This window comes from Phragmites australis, chromosome 4, assembly GCF_958298935.1.
Source record: "Phragmites australis chromosome 4, lpPhrAust1.1, whole genome shotgun sequence".
Taxonomy (NCBI): domain Eukaryota; kingdom Viridiplantae; phylum Streptophyta; class Magnoliopsida; order Poales; family Poaceae; genus Phragmites; species Phragmites australis.
In genome coordinates this window covers 3178218-3193213 of record NC_084924.1, presented here as the reverse complement: position 1 = coordinate 3193213, position 14996 = coordinate 3178218, and the positions used below count along the sequence as shown (strand labels likewise).

Sequence of the window (14996 nt, the reverse complement as noted above, 5' to 3'; positions counted from 1 at the left end):
ACGTTGGAGATTTTATACACACTGGATGGTTCGATCTTCAGAAGATTTCACACCAGAGTATATTGACTCGGAAAAGAAAATCCAACACTATACAAGATAATCCAGCGATGGGTACACACTGGACTATTTTTTCCAGAGAAGACATTTTTTAGAGAAAGAGCTTTTGTACATGCAGGGTGTTCCGGCGTGTACTTCGAAGGCTTCACGAGAGTATTTTACAGGAGATTCCCATATTCCCTTTGGATCGGTGGAGAGAAGCTTTGTACACACTGGATGGTCCGGTGATGAAGATCAAGGTTACACTGGAACATCCGATGTTCACAATGAGGTTGAGCAGAGCTTCAAGGCTAAGTTCGGTAGGTCGTACACACCAGATGGTCCGGTGTTTGTACTGTAGTTAACACCAGATCATCCAAGTTTCACGATTTTTCTAGGATGTACTTTAATATATGAATTTTGATTTGGACAAACTGGAAATAGAGTTGGAGAAATATTTTTACTTGTCTTGTCATATGCACGCGATGGGTACAATTTGACGGTCGATAGTGGGATAATTAGGGCTAAACGGATGCTTGATGCCGGACAATCAAGGAGGTTGTAACATCGTGAGTTTAACATATTAATTAATTACAAATTTTGCTCTAAATGAAAACTTTTGTGATTAACTAGGCTTACTAAAATCAAGGAGGTATGTATATGAATGTATATATACCGGTATGTATATATTCATATATTAAATGTATTAAGTTCACCAGGTCTTCCAAAATGCACTAAAATTACTTCCAAAATAATCCCGGCATTAAATTGGTTCATGTGAATTGGTTTATGTTTTTTATGGTTCTTTTTGTGGATAATTAAAATTGTATGTTTCTCAATTTCAAATTAGTTCGTAGATTCTATTCAGCTCAATTCCAATTTAAATTCAAATCTTTTGATTCAAATCATCTTCAAGATCTCAAGATCTAAATCCACATCACAATTCAAATGTCCCCAATTAAATTTATGTCAAGACCAAACTCAAATCCAAGTTCAAAAACTCTTTTAAGAATTTATTCCAAAACCCTACATCTTTTTTTCTATTTCTTATCCGTTTTTCCTTTTCAACTATTCTTCCCCGGGCTCAATCTCTCCTTCCCTTCTTTTTTTCTCAGCCCGGTTGACCCGGCCTTCCTCCCCCTCTTTTCTCCCTCGTGCCGGCCTCCTTTCCCCTTCCTCGCTCGCGTAGGCCGCCACAGCCCCACGCGACCCAACTTCTAAATCGTCGGCCCGCTCCCTCGTGCGCGCTCCCAGCCTGCCGCTCGTCGCACCTGCACGAGCATGACCGTCCACATGTCACCCATCCTGCCCCCGTCCGCCAATGCCTTCTCCCTCTCCTCCAGCGCGACGCTGCGCCACTGCGACGGCCGGTGCAATGAATGTGCCGGCGACTTTCTCACCCCCCGCGTCATCTCTCCGCACTCTCATTCTCTCTCCTCTCTCTCTTCCCTCACAACACACCGCCCGAGTGCCTGATGCCGTGCGACTTCTATGCCCACGCACACGCGTGGCCGGCGTAGTCCGGCCATACCACGGGAATAAAGGTGGGCGTCGCCTCGCCACATCAGTACCGCTCAGCTCACCGACGATCGCGTGACGTGAGTGACCACACCGCCTCGCTGCTCTTTTCCCCCTCTATAAATAGCACAACCCCGACCCTCGCTCCTTGCCCTTTTTCACATTTCACCGCAGTCGCCGCCATTGCATGCCACCGTAGCTCGCCATCCTCGATCAGCCGACAATTTGCAGCATAGGAGCTCGAGGAGGACGTCGTCGTCCCTATGCTGCTGTCCATTCACCAGAAGCCCGACGGGAGCCCACCCACATCAATAGCCGAGCCGCCTCTGCCGTCACCGATCCGTCGCATCACCAGCCACCGTCCAGCTTCTCGCCATTTTCGAGCTCAGTGAGCTTCCCTCCCCCTTGCACAACCCCCTCGCTAGCATGTCGTTGCCCTGTGCTTCCTTCTGCCTGTGGTCCGGCCATCGTGTCGTCTAGTCCAAGGAGCCTTAGGCTCCTTTTCTTGTGGGGAAATCACACGTAGGCAAGGGGAGATGCTGCCCAATTTATGTGCCGCCGCGTAGACCGCCTCCGGCCGCCGTCTGACACCGCTTTGGCTCTAGCCCGCCGCTGATAACCCCCAGACGAACAGCATGCATGTTTGAAAAGAACGCATTTTAAACAAACCGGGATCAAAATATTCAAGGACACTTGCCTCTCCCAATTTGCTGTTCAGACTCTACAAAAACTTGATCAAGGTTCTCGAAACTGCTCTTCATCTACTTTCGATATGCACCGGAAAAACATACAACAAGACCAACTAAGAATAGTACACCACACAATATCTAACATCTATGAAAAAGGTACTACAAGATAGTACACGACGCTACGAACACGTGAGCGCGAAAATCATCTAAATCGAAGCTAAAATGAGAAAGTTATGCTATAAATAAGATTAGGGTTACATCTGAAAATAAAAAGGGCTTAGTTTAAATAAAACAGAGAGGTTAGGGGCCTTTTTGCAAAAATTGAGGGACCTATTTGTAATTAAGAAAAAGTTCAGGGGCTATTCTGCATAATTACAAGGACTTTTATTTAAATATAGGAAAGTCCAGGGGCTTATTTGCAAAACTACCATTACTCCCGAATTAAATCAAATATGAAAATATGACTGGAAAAGGTGTGCTGACGTGTCACTGCCACGTCGGCTAAATTGATGAGGTGGCCGGCTTATGCAAGCGATGACATAGCTTGATTTGCTGACTAGGATTATGTGGCCACGTGGCAGCAGACGATTGGACACCGAAGGGGTATGTGAAGCTTTTAATCATGACCATCCAAAACAGATCTAACGGCTGTTGGCGGGGAGGGGGGGCTTTAGTTGACCGGCGCTAGAGGTGAAAGCGGCGACGGACAGCTCGGCGCGGTGGCGCTATCGCCAGAGAGATGGTGATCCTCGTCGCCGGGAACGGGGTTCAACGACGAGCGGCGGCGGAGAGAAAATAGAGCACGGGGAATCCGTTTTAGGCACATACCAATGACGGCGCGGCTTGGGTGACGTGCGGCGGTGGGGTAGACGTCGGTGAGACTTGGGTGGCATCGGGGAGGGAGCTCCGGTGGCCAAAACTCGTCGGGGAAGGCAGTAGCGAGCGCGGTAGATGGTGGAGATTCTCAAGCGCGGCTCAGCTACGGCAAACGGGCGTCGGAACGGCGGCAGCGAAGCTTGGGGTGGCTCGGCTATGGCGGCGGCGGAATGGCTTGAGCTGGCGCAATTTTTAGATGGGAAAAACCGAGGGGGGTCGGGCTTTATATAGGCGGGGGAAGGGATAAGGTCATGCAGTTTGGGTTCGGCTTGCTTCAGTTGGGATACGGGCGCGGGAGAGCGGCAAACGGCGTCGACTTCGACTCGGACACGGGCGGAGTCCAGCTCGGACGGGAGAAAGAAGAAGGCGCGGGGCCCACCTGGCGGTGTCTGCGGAGGGAAAACGGTTTTCGGCCGGGCGCCACTGGGAGGAGCCGCTCAACGCCGCTGGGCCGTGGCCTTCGGCCGGCACAGGCGAGGAGGCGGGATGTGAGGGAAGGAGGGAACAGACCGGCCCGGGTAGGAAGAAAGAAAAGGTCGAAAAGAAGAAGTTTCAGCCTAAAGAGAGAAAAAGGATTTTCCTTTAATAAAACCTTTTTCAAACCCTTTTTTCTTCTTCTTCTTTTTTCTTTTTAAATTCGAACGACGCGCTCGGGGTTTTCAAAAGTTTATTTTCCACACAATAAAAACTCTAATACAGCTAAACTCAGCATGAATGCAACAAATTATAATATAGCCTAGGTTCAATATTTTAACTTTTAGAAAATAATTTCTTTCTCCAAAAATCTTAAGACAAAGAAAAACACCCTATTCTAAGGAAAAAGATATTTATTACTATTTCTAAAAAGTTGAAAAACTAGGGTGTTACATATCTCTTTGATCATATTGAATCTATGTTTTCAAATAATCTACATGATCAATTTAAAACTGTACTTATATCGCATGTGTTGTGTATTGAGCTTTTACAAACTGCTTATAGTAGTTACTCCTATCAATACTTGTCATGCCATAAATGTTATCATCTAAAATATATGTCCCTCTAGAATTACATGTTGTTATATATATTAATATCTAGCATGCTTAGGATTGAAAACGGTTCCTCGAAGACGTCACTTTTAAAACACCTCTCCTTGGAGATAAGAATTAATGTTGTCAATGTTAAACTCATATACCATGGATCCTTGATGCATACGAATTTCGTGATGGTTGTGAAATCCTGGATGTCACGTGAGATATGGTGGGAGGTGTGTAAAAATGGGTGAAAACTGTTTAACGGGGCAAGTGGAGTAGTACTCTAGATGAGGATACTCCTGGGGGCTTGAGTCACCTCTGTGGAGTTCATGATCAGAAGATACCTACCCTGGCCGCTTAAGGATCGAGTCACGCCATTATGCTTAACTATGTTTCCTAAATGGGTAAGACTTGACTTTTCTTCTCTGGATTAGGTTAGGTATCGTACTAGGAGGTTGGAAACAACGAGCAGTCAAGTGCCTATGTGTCCCTTTATTTGAACGTGCAAAGACCGACAAATGCTTAAAAAGGGAACCTGACGTTCAGTATAAGACCACTAGTGCTTGAGGTAAATCTCGTAGAAAAGCTCAACAGGAAAGGTGAATGGAGTGTCTTGGTATGATTCACACCTCCGCTTGTAATTATTGGAGGCTGAGCATATCGCATGGGTAAAGCTGTACAAACTATACAGAGTGTAAACCTATTCGAATGGCTCGAATAGACTCTAGGTACGTGTGTCTTGATGAGTGAGTGTGTGGACTAGATTTTCAAATTAAAACAATAATTTTTACACTAGAAAAATATCAAATAATATTTACAGAAATAAAAACAGAGCTAAAAACATATTAAAACATTTATCTAAATCATTTTATATTTTTTAGATTTTTTTCTAAACATAAAACCTATTTTTCGAAATAATCTATTTTCATGAATTATTTTTCTAAATAAAATTCAAATTACTGTGCAACACTAATGTCAGCACGCTGACTAGGACTGTCACGTGACGAAATCACCACCACGTTATCAAAACCACCGAGAAAAACTACTCCGGGGTGAAATGAACGGTATTGATAGTTCGGTGGAGTAAAATGGACGATTTAAAAGTTCAGTGGTTATCTGGACAAATGTGATAGTTCGATGGAGTAAAATAGACTTATTCCTTTACTTTATTATATGTTCATAAATTGCTTTGTGATAATCCTAGCTTTTATATCTCATATAGGATTACACCTTGTTACTTGCTTTAAAGTAGATTTAAATTTCCTATTTAATTTCATTAAGATGAAATTTCAGTTTGTTTAGGATATTTTTAGAAAGAAAAAAACCTATTCAACCCCTCTAAACCGCCATCTCGATTCTTCAACTACACATATATCCCTTTATTTACCTTACAAATATCGACTCCCGTACACAATTTCTCCGATCCTCACTTGGACATACATCTTTCTCTCATTATATAGTCAGGCCGCGTAACGTAATCAGAGTCTCTAAGTGTAATTTTTCCGTACTCTATTAATTACAAATGTTTGGAAGACTCCTTCCTAATGCATATATAGTTTTTTAAATATAATAAATTGTCTAAAATATTAGCATATACTTTATTTACATAAGTAAACAAAACTTACCGTATCAAATGAAGGACGTGCGTACCGATGATGATCTGTCCGTCCTCAAGATATACTATATTTTTAGTAAATCTTTAATTAAAATTATCATCCATAGAGATGACTTTTAGAGCCCAGAGTGGTACGGAATGAAGCGGACACCCACATGTAGATGTTAAGTGCTATATGCGCGAGCAGCCGGTTCGACCAGGCCACTGCACTGAAACTTCGACCAGGTTCACGAATAGCTAGCACGTACGTGCCACTGCACGCGTGGCACTTGGACATAGATGGTTTGGTGTACCACCGCATGATCATTTGATTTGATGAATCGAGATCAACACGTACGCCAGCCGAATCAAACAAACCACCACCGAGCTGAACCGAGCCAGCTTGTGGCCAAGCACGCCCGCGGCTCAATCACGTCGCGTGTTCGAGTGACGTCGTCGCCGGCGGCGTGCGAGCCCGCGGCACCCAGTTGCTCGGTCCGCGCGTAGCTCAAGTGCGATTAGACGTCCGAGCGCGCGCTGCTGCTCGACTTGATCAATCTGGCCCGCGACTGCGAACGCCGAATCGATCGTGCCGTCGTGCGTGTGCCGCGGTCGATCTCGCAACGCAAACATGCCTCGAGATGGCACGGGTCTCTCACGCACGAGAAGCAACGGCGACCGTGCGGCGGTGGAACTCCCGGCCAGTCGCTCGGTTCATCGGTAAATCTGTCCGTGGTGGATGAGTGCACCTGGTGTGGTAGCGTCTGTGACGGCGAGTTGAGCACAGAGCACTCCAGCCTCGGCCACGATGGATGGGTCTATCGGTGTCGCTCTCTCGTACCCCAGCCCGGCCGTCTTGTATGTGCGTAGCCGTAACATGATGAGAGCTTGTGATGATGCGCAACTTGTGCCTAGAGAGCTCCTCGAACACTAGAAACCGATCGAGCTCGCAACATTCCCTCCCCTGCGACGTCCCTGTCACCACCGAAAGAACGAGCAAGGCCTGTTCTTGGATAGAGATTGGAGATGAGTAAGGATAGTGGAAGCATGCTGCAGCACAAAACTGAGAGATATATATCCGCGTTCTGTATGTGATGTCTGCGATGAGAATTGAGAGGCGTCGGTCGAAAGGCCACAACGCATGGAAGGGGTACTGCTTTTGCCCCCAACCACTCATGCACCCCCATCGATCTCCTCCAATTCTACTCTGTTGCTGCAGTTCCACCACAACACTGGATGGTAGTGAATAACACGAGATTTTCTCTGCTCGCAAGTTCGAAAATCGCAGGTTACAATGAGCTACCTAGCGCCCGGCTCATTTCATCACCTGTGCCATCATGAGCATGCGATGGATGGAGATCGAGTTGCTTGCTGGGTGATCCAACAGCAACACTGCATCAAATTCTGGGCAAATATGTCAAACCAAAACAGATCACTAGTAGTTGTTTGAGCAGTTTTTTCTCTTTCACGATTCGAGTTGAGATGCTAAAATGAGTAGGAAAAGATAGAAGCAGCGATGCTCTTTGGTAGCCAAGAGTGGCATGGAACGGTCAACCACAGAGGTCAAGTGCAATATGTGCTGGCCAGCAGCCAACTCCCTTCCCGTCTGGCCAAAACTGACGTGGCAAGTGAAGATGATTATCATTTCATCACGGTAAAAATAATTACGCGAGGTTAATCGAGTCCCTAAACTCCATGGACGAGATCACGCAGCTTTCCATGGTGCTTGCAGTTGCAGCAGCGCGGACGAGCCGACGACGATGCACCTGCAGTACAGCCCTGCCAAGAACACCGGATCCATCCGTTTGCTTTTCTGCCATGATCGGGTGTCGTTCATCGTTCCAGTTCATGATCTGATGCCGATTGCAGCTTACGATGCGTTCTGCGTGATGTTTGAGCTGCGCAAGAAGTGAGTTCTTGGGTGCCTGTCCGTTCCCAAGGCTCCTCAGGTTCATGGTGAACCGAGACCACACACACATCATGCTTAGATGCTTAGTCCGGTAAAACAGGATTTGCATAAGGTTTAAATTTTCTAAATTTCTTGGTAATCCTTGACCAATTGGAAGGTGAGATTGTACGCATCTGATTGTAGATAATTATAGAGTTTTAGGCATGCCATGTATTGGAATGTCAATTTGACCAGTCCGTTCTATCAGGCACGAGTACTACACCCAGCCTACTTTGACCTCTTCCTGGACGAATCGCATCGTCACGGCAGTAACAAAAGCTTGCAAAACCTCAACCCAGTTCATCATCCCATCGCAAGCTCGATGCAAATCGTGCTGTGCATTGAGCGCCTGCCAGATTTGAAAAACAAAATTGGCCTCACAAGTAGAACGAGACGACTTGTGTCGCCCGGTATGCTTTCCCCAACCACGGCAGCTAGCTTTAATCACTCTCGAGCGATTAGATCTGAATTCAAACGAGATGACGCAAATGCAGCTGCTGGACCGCCTTCCTCATGAACTGACACGCCGGAGGACGCCGGCTCTCCGGCGAGGCGGCCGGCCACCGCGCCGGTGCACGGCACAAACCTGGCCGGAACTCACACACCACCACCAAGAGTGTTCCAAGGTGTGTCAGTTGTGTCGCATTCGGTCCGGCCGTAACCTATCGAAACGACGACGGCTTGACGAGATTCAAAGCTCTCCGGCTTCCTCTGCTAGCCTGCTACATGGCCATGTAAAGAGACCGGATTGTTCGCCGGTGCACCCCGTGTCGCCGGCCGGAAATCCCGTCAAAACTCACACAAAAGCGGCACCCGGACCAGTCCGGATTTCTGGATCAATATCTCCCAGAATACTCAACCAAATTCAGCAAGTTTACACTCGTTTGAAAGCTATGCTCTATGTCTACATTTTGAAAAAAATTCCAGTCGAATTGGTTGAGTAGACTGACAGATATTGGGTTGCAAATCGGGACGAGAAGCACACCCCGAGGTCAGTTCGTGAGGCTGGCGGCCGGCAGGGGGGGCAGCAATCCGCGGCATCGGAGGAGGCGCGGTTGTCACCGTTGGATGGGTCGGGATCGGACGGGGCAGGTTCAATGTGGGGCGCGTGGGAGGGCGATCCGAGGCGAGGCCCTCTGGACCAATCAGCGCGCGTCGTTGGGCTATCCCCGTCCTCGCGTCGTCTCCACTATTTAAGCACCGCTTCCTCCGCCCGAACCTCCTCACCCACCATCACATAGCTCTCTCTCTCTCCTCGGCACACGCGCGCTAGCTCTTCTTCCTCGTCGAGGTGCAAGTGGTGCATTGATGGCGACTGACGTGGCTGCTGATGCTCCGGTGCCTTTGGCGGAGGCGGCCCCCGACGCCACCACGGAGTCCCCGCCGGCTGTCGCCGGCGACGTGAAGCCGGCCAAGGCCAAGAAGGCCGCCGCTCCGCGGAAGCGCGGCAACCCCACCCACCCGCCGTACGCCGAGGTAATTGCCTGCCTGAGCCTCCCTTGATTCCTTCCCGTCCTTGGTGTTTTGGCGTCCTTGTCGTAGTTTCTTTTGCGTTGCGTCTGGATCTGATGGGGACGTGTGCTGTGGTTGGTGCGCAGATGATCTCGGATGCCATCGCTTCCCTCAAGGAGCGGACGGGGTCTAGCCAGTACGCGATCGCCAAGTTCGTGGAGGACAAGCACAAAGACAAGCTGCCGCCCAACTTCCGCAAGCTGCTGCTCGTGCAGCTCAAGAAGCTCGTCGCTGCCGGCAAGCTCACCAAGCTCAAGAACTCCTTCAAGCTGCCGCCGGCGCGCTCCCCGGTCGCCGACAAGCCCAAGCCCAAGGCAAAGACGGCCGCCAAGCCCAAGCCCAAACCGAAGGCCGCCGCGAAGGCCAAGGGGGCCGCAAAGCCCAAGCCCAAGCCCAAGGCCCCCGCCAAGGCGAAGCCCGCTGCGAAGAAGCCCAAGACGGTTGCCAAGCCCGCGGCCAAGCCGAAAGCCGCAGTTGCGAAGAAGCCCAAGGCGCCCGCCAAGCCTGCTGCCAAGCCCAAGGCGACTCCCAAGCCCAAGGCCAAGCCTGCCGTGAAGCCGAAGCCTGCTGCTGCTAAGCCGAAGGCCGCGACCAAGACGAAGGCAACCTCGGCACCGACCCGGTCGCGCCCGGCCAAGGCGGCCAAGACTTCGGCCAAGGCCTCGCCTGGGAAGAAGCAGGCTCCGGCGGCCAAGAAGGCCGCGGCGGCGAAGAAGTCTCCCGCGAAGAAGCCCGCGCCGGCCAAGAAGGCCCCGGCCCCGGCGAGGAAGGTGCCTGCCCGGAAGGCGAAGAAGTAGAGCGCTCGGTGTCGTCGAGGAATCTAGGGTTTCGTTCTCGTTCTGCTCTAGCTGTTTCTCTTATCTTCGTTTTTCCTTAATCGAGGGGGTGTCAGGGGTACTAGCTTGTAAATTTGATATCGGGGCGGGGGCACTCCTGCCATTCCGTAACCCATGGTGAAAAGGCAGAGGCGACGACGGTGACGAGAAGTTTGTTAGATGACTTCATTTCTGTAGCTGATGCGAGTTCTCATCGTGGTAAATTATCTGTCGAAATTACCGTGCGTTTGTGATTAGGCATTGTGTGATCTGAAATAGAATGATTTGGCGTGCATTTCTGTTTTGCATGTTGCTTTCGCTCTACGTTTGCTTGTGGTACGTGGCTTTATGAGCTGTAAATGGTCGTTGATTATTTCATCATCGTGGATTTTTTTTTTCAAATTCAAAATCAGGGTATTGCATTTCTGGAGACAATACCTTAAATGGGCTCTGGCCTGCCATGACTTGTACAAGATTGTTCAGGGTTAGAGCAGAGATTCTGTGGGTCTTGGGCTCGATCTTGTGGGCCGGGTTTTCCAACGCGTTCTGTCACACTATCCAAAGTTTTTAATTTTTATATGTTTTAAAAAATTTCTAATATATTTGTCCTATTTAAGAAATTATAAATCTAGATTTTATCGTTCTATAATCTGTCGCATGGTAGAAGGATGATATGTTTAAACTAAAAAATATTACGTTTAATACTTTTAAATTTTAAAGTATTATTATAACAGTTGTGAATAATTCTGATAAATTAAATTCTGATAAAATTAGGTGATAGGTGATACTATTATGTAGCTATGGTGTTTCGTTGCGTGGACGGAGACCGGGCTTGAGACGAATTGTATGGGTTTTGAATCGGACTTGCAGTCAACCCTTTTCTAGGTATACTGAAGCAGGTGCTTCCTTTGCTTTTGAATCTTTTACCTTTTGACCCCTTGTACGTTTTCCTTTTTTGTTGAATCGTTATGCTTCTTTTTTTAAGGACGTTGAATCATTATGCTTGTTTGCTAGCCCAGTACTCTGAGTGCTGGGTATGCCTGTCTTTCGCCGTCCTCTCTCTTCTTGTAAGTTGTAGGAAAACGTACATTTTTTCCTTCAATTATTGTTGGAGTTTGTTTTTCTCTTAATTATAAAATCAGATATTATTGTTTTCTTAACTACCTAAATTAGATTTTTTTCTTTCCGCATGGTTTTAAACTTGATTTTATCCTACGTGGCTTACAAGTGACGATCGTCGCATACATGTTAGATGACATGTAGTATGAATTATTGTACACGCAAACATTTCAATCACTAAATTGAAAAAAGATTTAGGCCTGCGTCGGACGGTCACAAGTCCCTTGCGGCCATCATGCCTGCCGAGCTCCTAGCCACGGCCAACTGTGGCGATGTCCGAGGCCATACCCTCTTCTTCGACACTCTCGTGCAGCTCATCCCATCGCGCTTCTACCTTGAGGCCACCGACGAGGACCGCCCCTGGTACCAGGGCCTTTCCAAGTTTGCCAACACGACCATAAAGGCTCAATCTTGGCATGGAGGGTGAGCTCACAGTGAACATGATTTCACATATGGGAAGCTCGATGCCAAGGGAAGCTCTGTGCGGAATGGAGCTCGACGAGAAGTATCTGTGCACTTGTCGACACCCTAAACTTTTCTAGTCTCGCCGCTGGAGCAAGTAAAAGGGGAACATGGAAGGTTATAAGTGTGTTGTCTATGTAGACGTCATGTTAGCGAAATTAAAATTCTTTTGGATGCCACATTTGTGTCACTTAGGATAAAATCGGGTTTAAAATCATACGGGAGGAAAAAAAATCCGGTTTAAATAGTTAAGGGAGGAATAATATTTAATTTTATGGTTAGAGAAGGAAAACGAACTCGAGCAATAGCTAAGAGAGTTTTTTTTTATAAAAAAATTGTACTACTCCAGCAGTATCTGTTTCCATTTTCGCCTTAGAATGCTATCGGCTCGAATGTCGAATGAGCAAGCCAAGCCTGGCTGACACAGCTGCCAGTCTTTGTGAAGAAGCCAGCATTCAGAAACAAAGCTGGGCCCTGGTACCGTTTCAAGATTGCCAGAGTCACACACAAGGCCCAACGTATCTGCTGTCCATATGGACTCGGTGCTGCTAGCTCATCAGTCGCGGAGTGTTGCGGATTCCGGAACGGTCGCCGTAGCAGCAATCAGCAACCGTCATCGGCCGCCGGTTCGATGAGAGCCAACGTTCGCAAGCTCAGCCCACAAAAATTGCATTGCTTACCAGTCATCTCGGCCCGGCCCGATTATATTGGTAATGAATAGTGTATAGTGAGTAATGTGAGATTCCCCCTCTCTCTGTTTTTTTTACAAACTTCTTCTCACTGCGTGATTCACTTTGAAGACCTTTCAGTATATGAAGCGGGAGTTAAACTTTCGCCGGCTCACTACGAGGGGAATCTCAAGTAGCTCCTTTCCTTTGGATGGAGCCAGGTCGTGTCCCACGGTTCAGACTAGTGGGAGTGGGGTCGGAAGTAAAAATCACTTCGCGGGGAGCTCCGATTTGGGTTAGGTTTGAGACTAAGACGTAACCTACACTCGTTGGGTATCCTCTCTCTGTTTTTTTTTACATACGTCTTCTCACTGCGCGGTCACTTTAAAGACCTTTTAAGGTACGAAGCGGGAATCAAATTTCCATCGGCTCCCTTCATCCATAGAGTTTTACCACTTCACTAACAGCCCGTCCGCATCCCCCTCTCAAAATGGGTTTCAATAATAAAGATTCTTGCATTGCTGACACCATGTCCTGAACGCCTGAAATGCCTATTGTCTCACGTGCAATATGAGTAATGGCAGATTTCAGGACATCGAGCAACGCAAGAGGTTCTCTTTTTTCTATGTTTCTTTCCTCTTTCATGGCTAAAAACTGAAGGGGGCATGGGGCTCCTAGCTGCATCTGGGACAGGGGCTTGAGCCCTCTGCCCCATTCTGGATCCGCCCCTAAATTCCAGGGGGCACGACTTATTAGATCTGTTGCTGCTCATCTTCTTGATGAAATTGCGAGCTGTCAATGCGTGTTCGCTTTGTTAATCGTCTCGCTTTAGTGCCAGCAAGTTAGCGTAAAAGGTGCCGGTTTCGTGCTAGTCGCTTTGTTAATCGTTCTCAGTTGAGTACCAATCTTTCCTTGGAAATCTGGCTCTAATTTTACAGGAAACGGTTCAACTCCCGCACAATCTCGGATAAATTTCTGCGCAAAAAGTGCCTCGTTTGGTAGGTCAAAGCTTCAGCAGCAAGCTCTCTGTGCCAATTGCCAGAACGGATTTGCTTTCAGGAAGCTAAAGTTAGGAATGGATTGTAAGATAAGATAGCATTGATGGAAGCATTATCTTTCCTTTTTGGTGCAAATGGTTTGCCTTTCGTGCTAATCCAAGCAGATAAGCCATCATCAAAGGTTAATTGGCACTCTTCACCTGCATTAATTCAGTCACAAAGTATGGATTCCTTGTAGCCATCTCGACCTGCAGAGGAAAACAAAGCCTAAAAGAGATACAAGTAACGTCTTTACGGTACAACGACGTTTCCAAAGGCGCTACAATGAAATTTGCAGACACTGGGATACCTTTTATTCTGCTATGCAAAAAGGTCAGATGTTAGATTAGACTGGTGTGGTACATAAATTAAAACATTGATCACCTGGTTTCTGACTAACATTGAATTGCGAGAGACGATAAGGATTATAGTATTTTTTTGCATGTTTAACTGGTTCAAACATAGATGTTGGTGGCTGGACACTTACTTAGGCCTCTCTCAATATTTTCACCTCTGACTTATATCTTAGATATTAAATGTACTTCTACGTAAGATGAAATTTGACTTGACAAGTAATTAAATAATGAAAGAGGAGCTAGTGTATTATAGAAAAAACAACCTAGTTTCGAAATCCAAAAGATAACAAACAACAAAATATGTATTAGAAAAGATAGTGTTCTCAGTATATGTTCTTGCATTTACCTATTGGTGATACAAAGCTTTCTATATATAAGCTATAAACATTCTGCACCAAGAGAGTTGTTTCTTTTCATGTATTTCTTATTGTCTTCTTTCCTCAGAGAAATAGCTACAGATATAATATACTGGGAGTGAGGCCATCTCCAGCCGAAGCGGCATCCGCTTCCATAAATTACTGTGCCGCCTGCTGCTTGTACTTTTACCGAAACAAACACTCCGGAGAGCTCTCCAGCAGAGGCCGTTTCTAGTGGCACAGTGGTACGGACGGAGGAAACGATTGGCAAAGTTACGGACGGATGTAGTACCTCCTATCACTTTTCATGGTGTATGAGTGTGGTCTGAGGGAAGAAGAAGAGTAATAGATGTTAGAAAATAGGGTAGCTGTTAGAGATGGAAAAAAATAAGATGCTATAATAGTATTAAAGGATGCTCTAATAATATTTGTGAGGATAAAAATTTAAGGTAACTACTGTAGATGACTTACACGTCCAGTTTGGAATACAGTAATTTCTAGGACTGGTTGATCGTCTACCGAACATGTCCTAGGCCAAGCCAGAGATGGGCATTTAAATACTTGGAGCACGTCCGAGACCTAGCAATTTACGCGATGTGATGAGGATTACTGCTGATCCATAATTGTTAAATAAAATATATACGTGTGTTTACAAGTTATACGATAATTTTATCCCGAGAAAAAAAAGTAGAAGCATCCTAGTAGAAAATGGGACCCGGCATGTCCGTGTGAGTTGTGACCGACCGGTCGCCGTCCTCACCCATCTCCCCCACAGCTCTGAGGGTCCGGATCTTCTGCGGCAAGCGGTTTGCATTTTGTGTTGCTTCTTAGGCTAGTTTCAACGGCTTTTTTTTTTTTGACTAAAATTCTGTCGTGAAGAAATTTTCGTTCCTTTCAGCGTTTTAACGGTTTCCCTTCACGGTTTCTTTTATGATGGGATTCACAGGGTCGTTCCCTTCAGGACATGATTTTCTCTCTTTTACCTTCACGATTTCCCTCG

General features: G+C 46.8%; 1 protein-coding gene across 1 annotated transcript; it reads left to right on the top strand.

Annotated features, from left to right (window-relative positions):
- The first annotated feature begins 8895 nt into the window (after positions 1–8895).
- Positions 8896–10302, top strand: LOC133915246 (histone H1-like). The gene is made up of 2 exons (XM_062358329.1): positions 8896–9147; positions 9270–10302. Exons 1-2 carry the CDS (start codon positions 8980–8982, stop codon positions 9978–9980), a joined length of 879 nt encoding a protein of 292 aa, XP_062214313.1. The 5' UTR covers positions 8896–8979; the 3' UTR covers positions 9981–10302.
- Positions 10303–14996: the final 4694 nt, after the last annotated feature.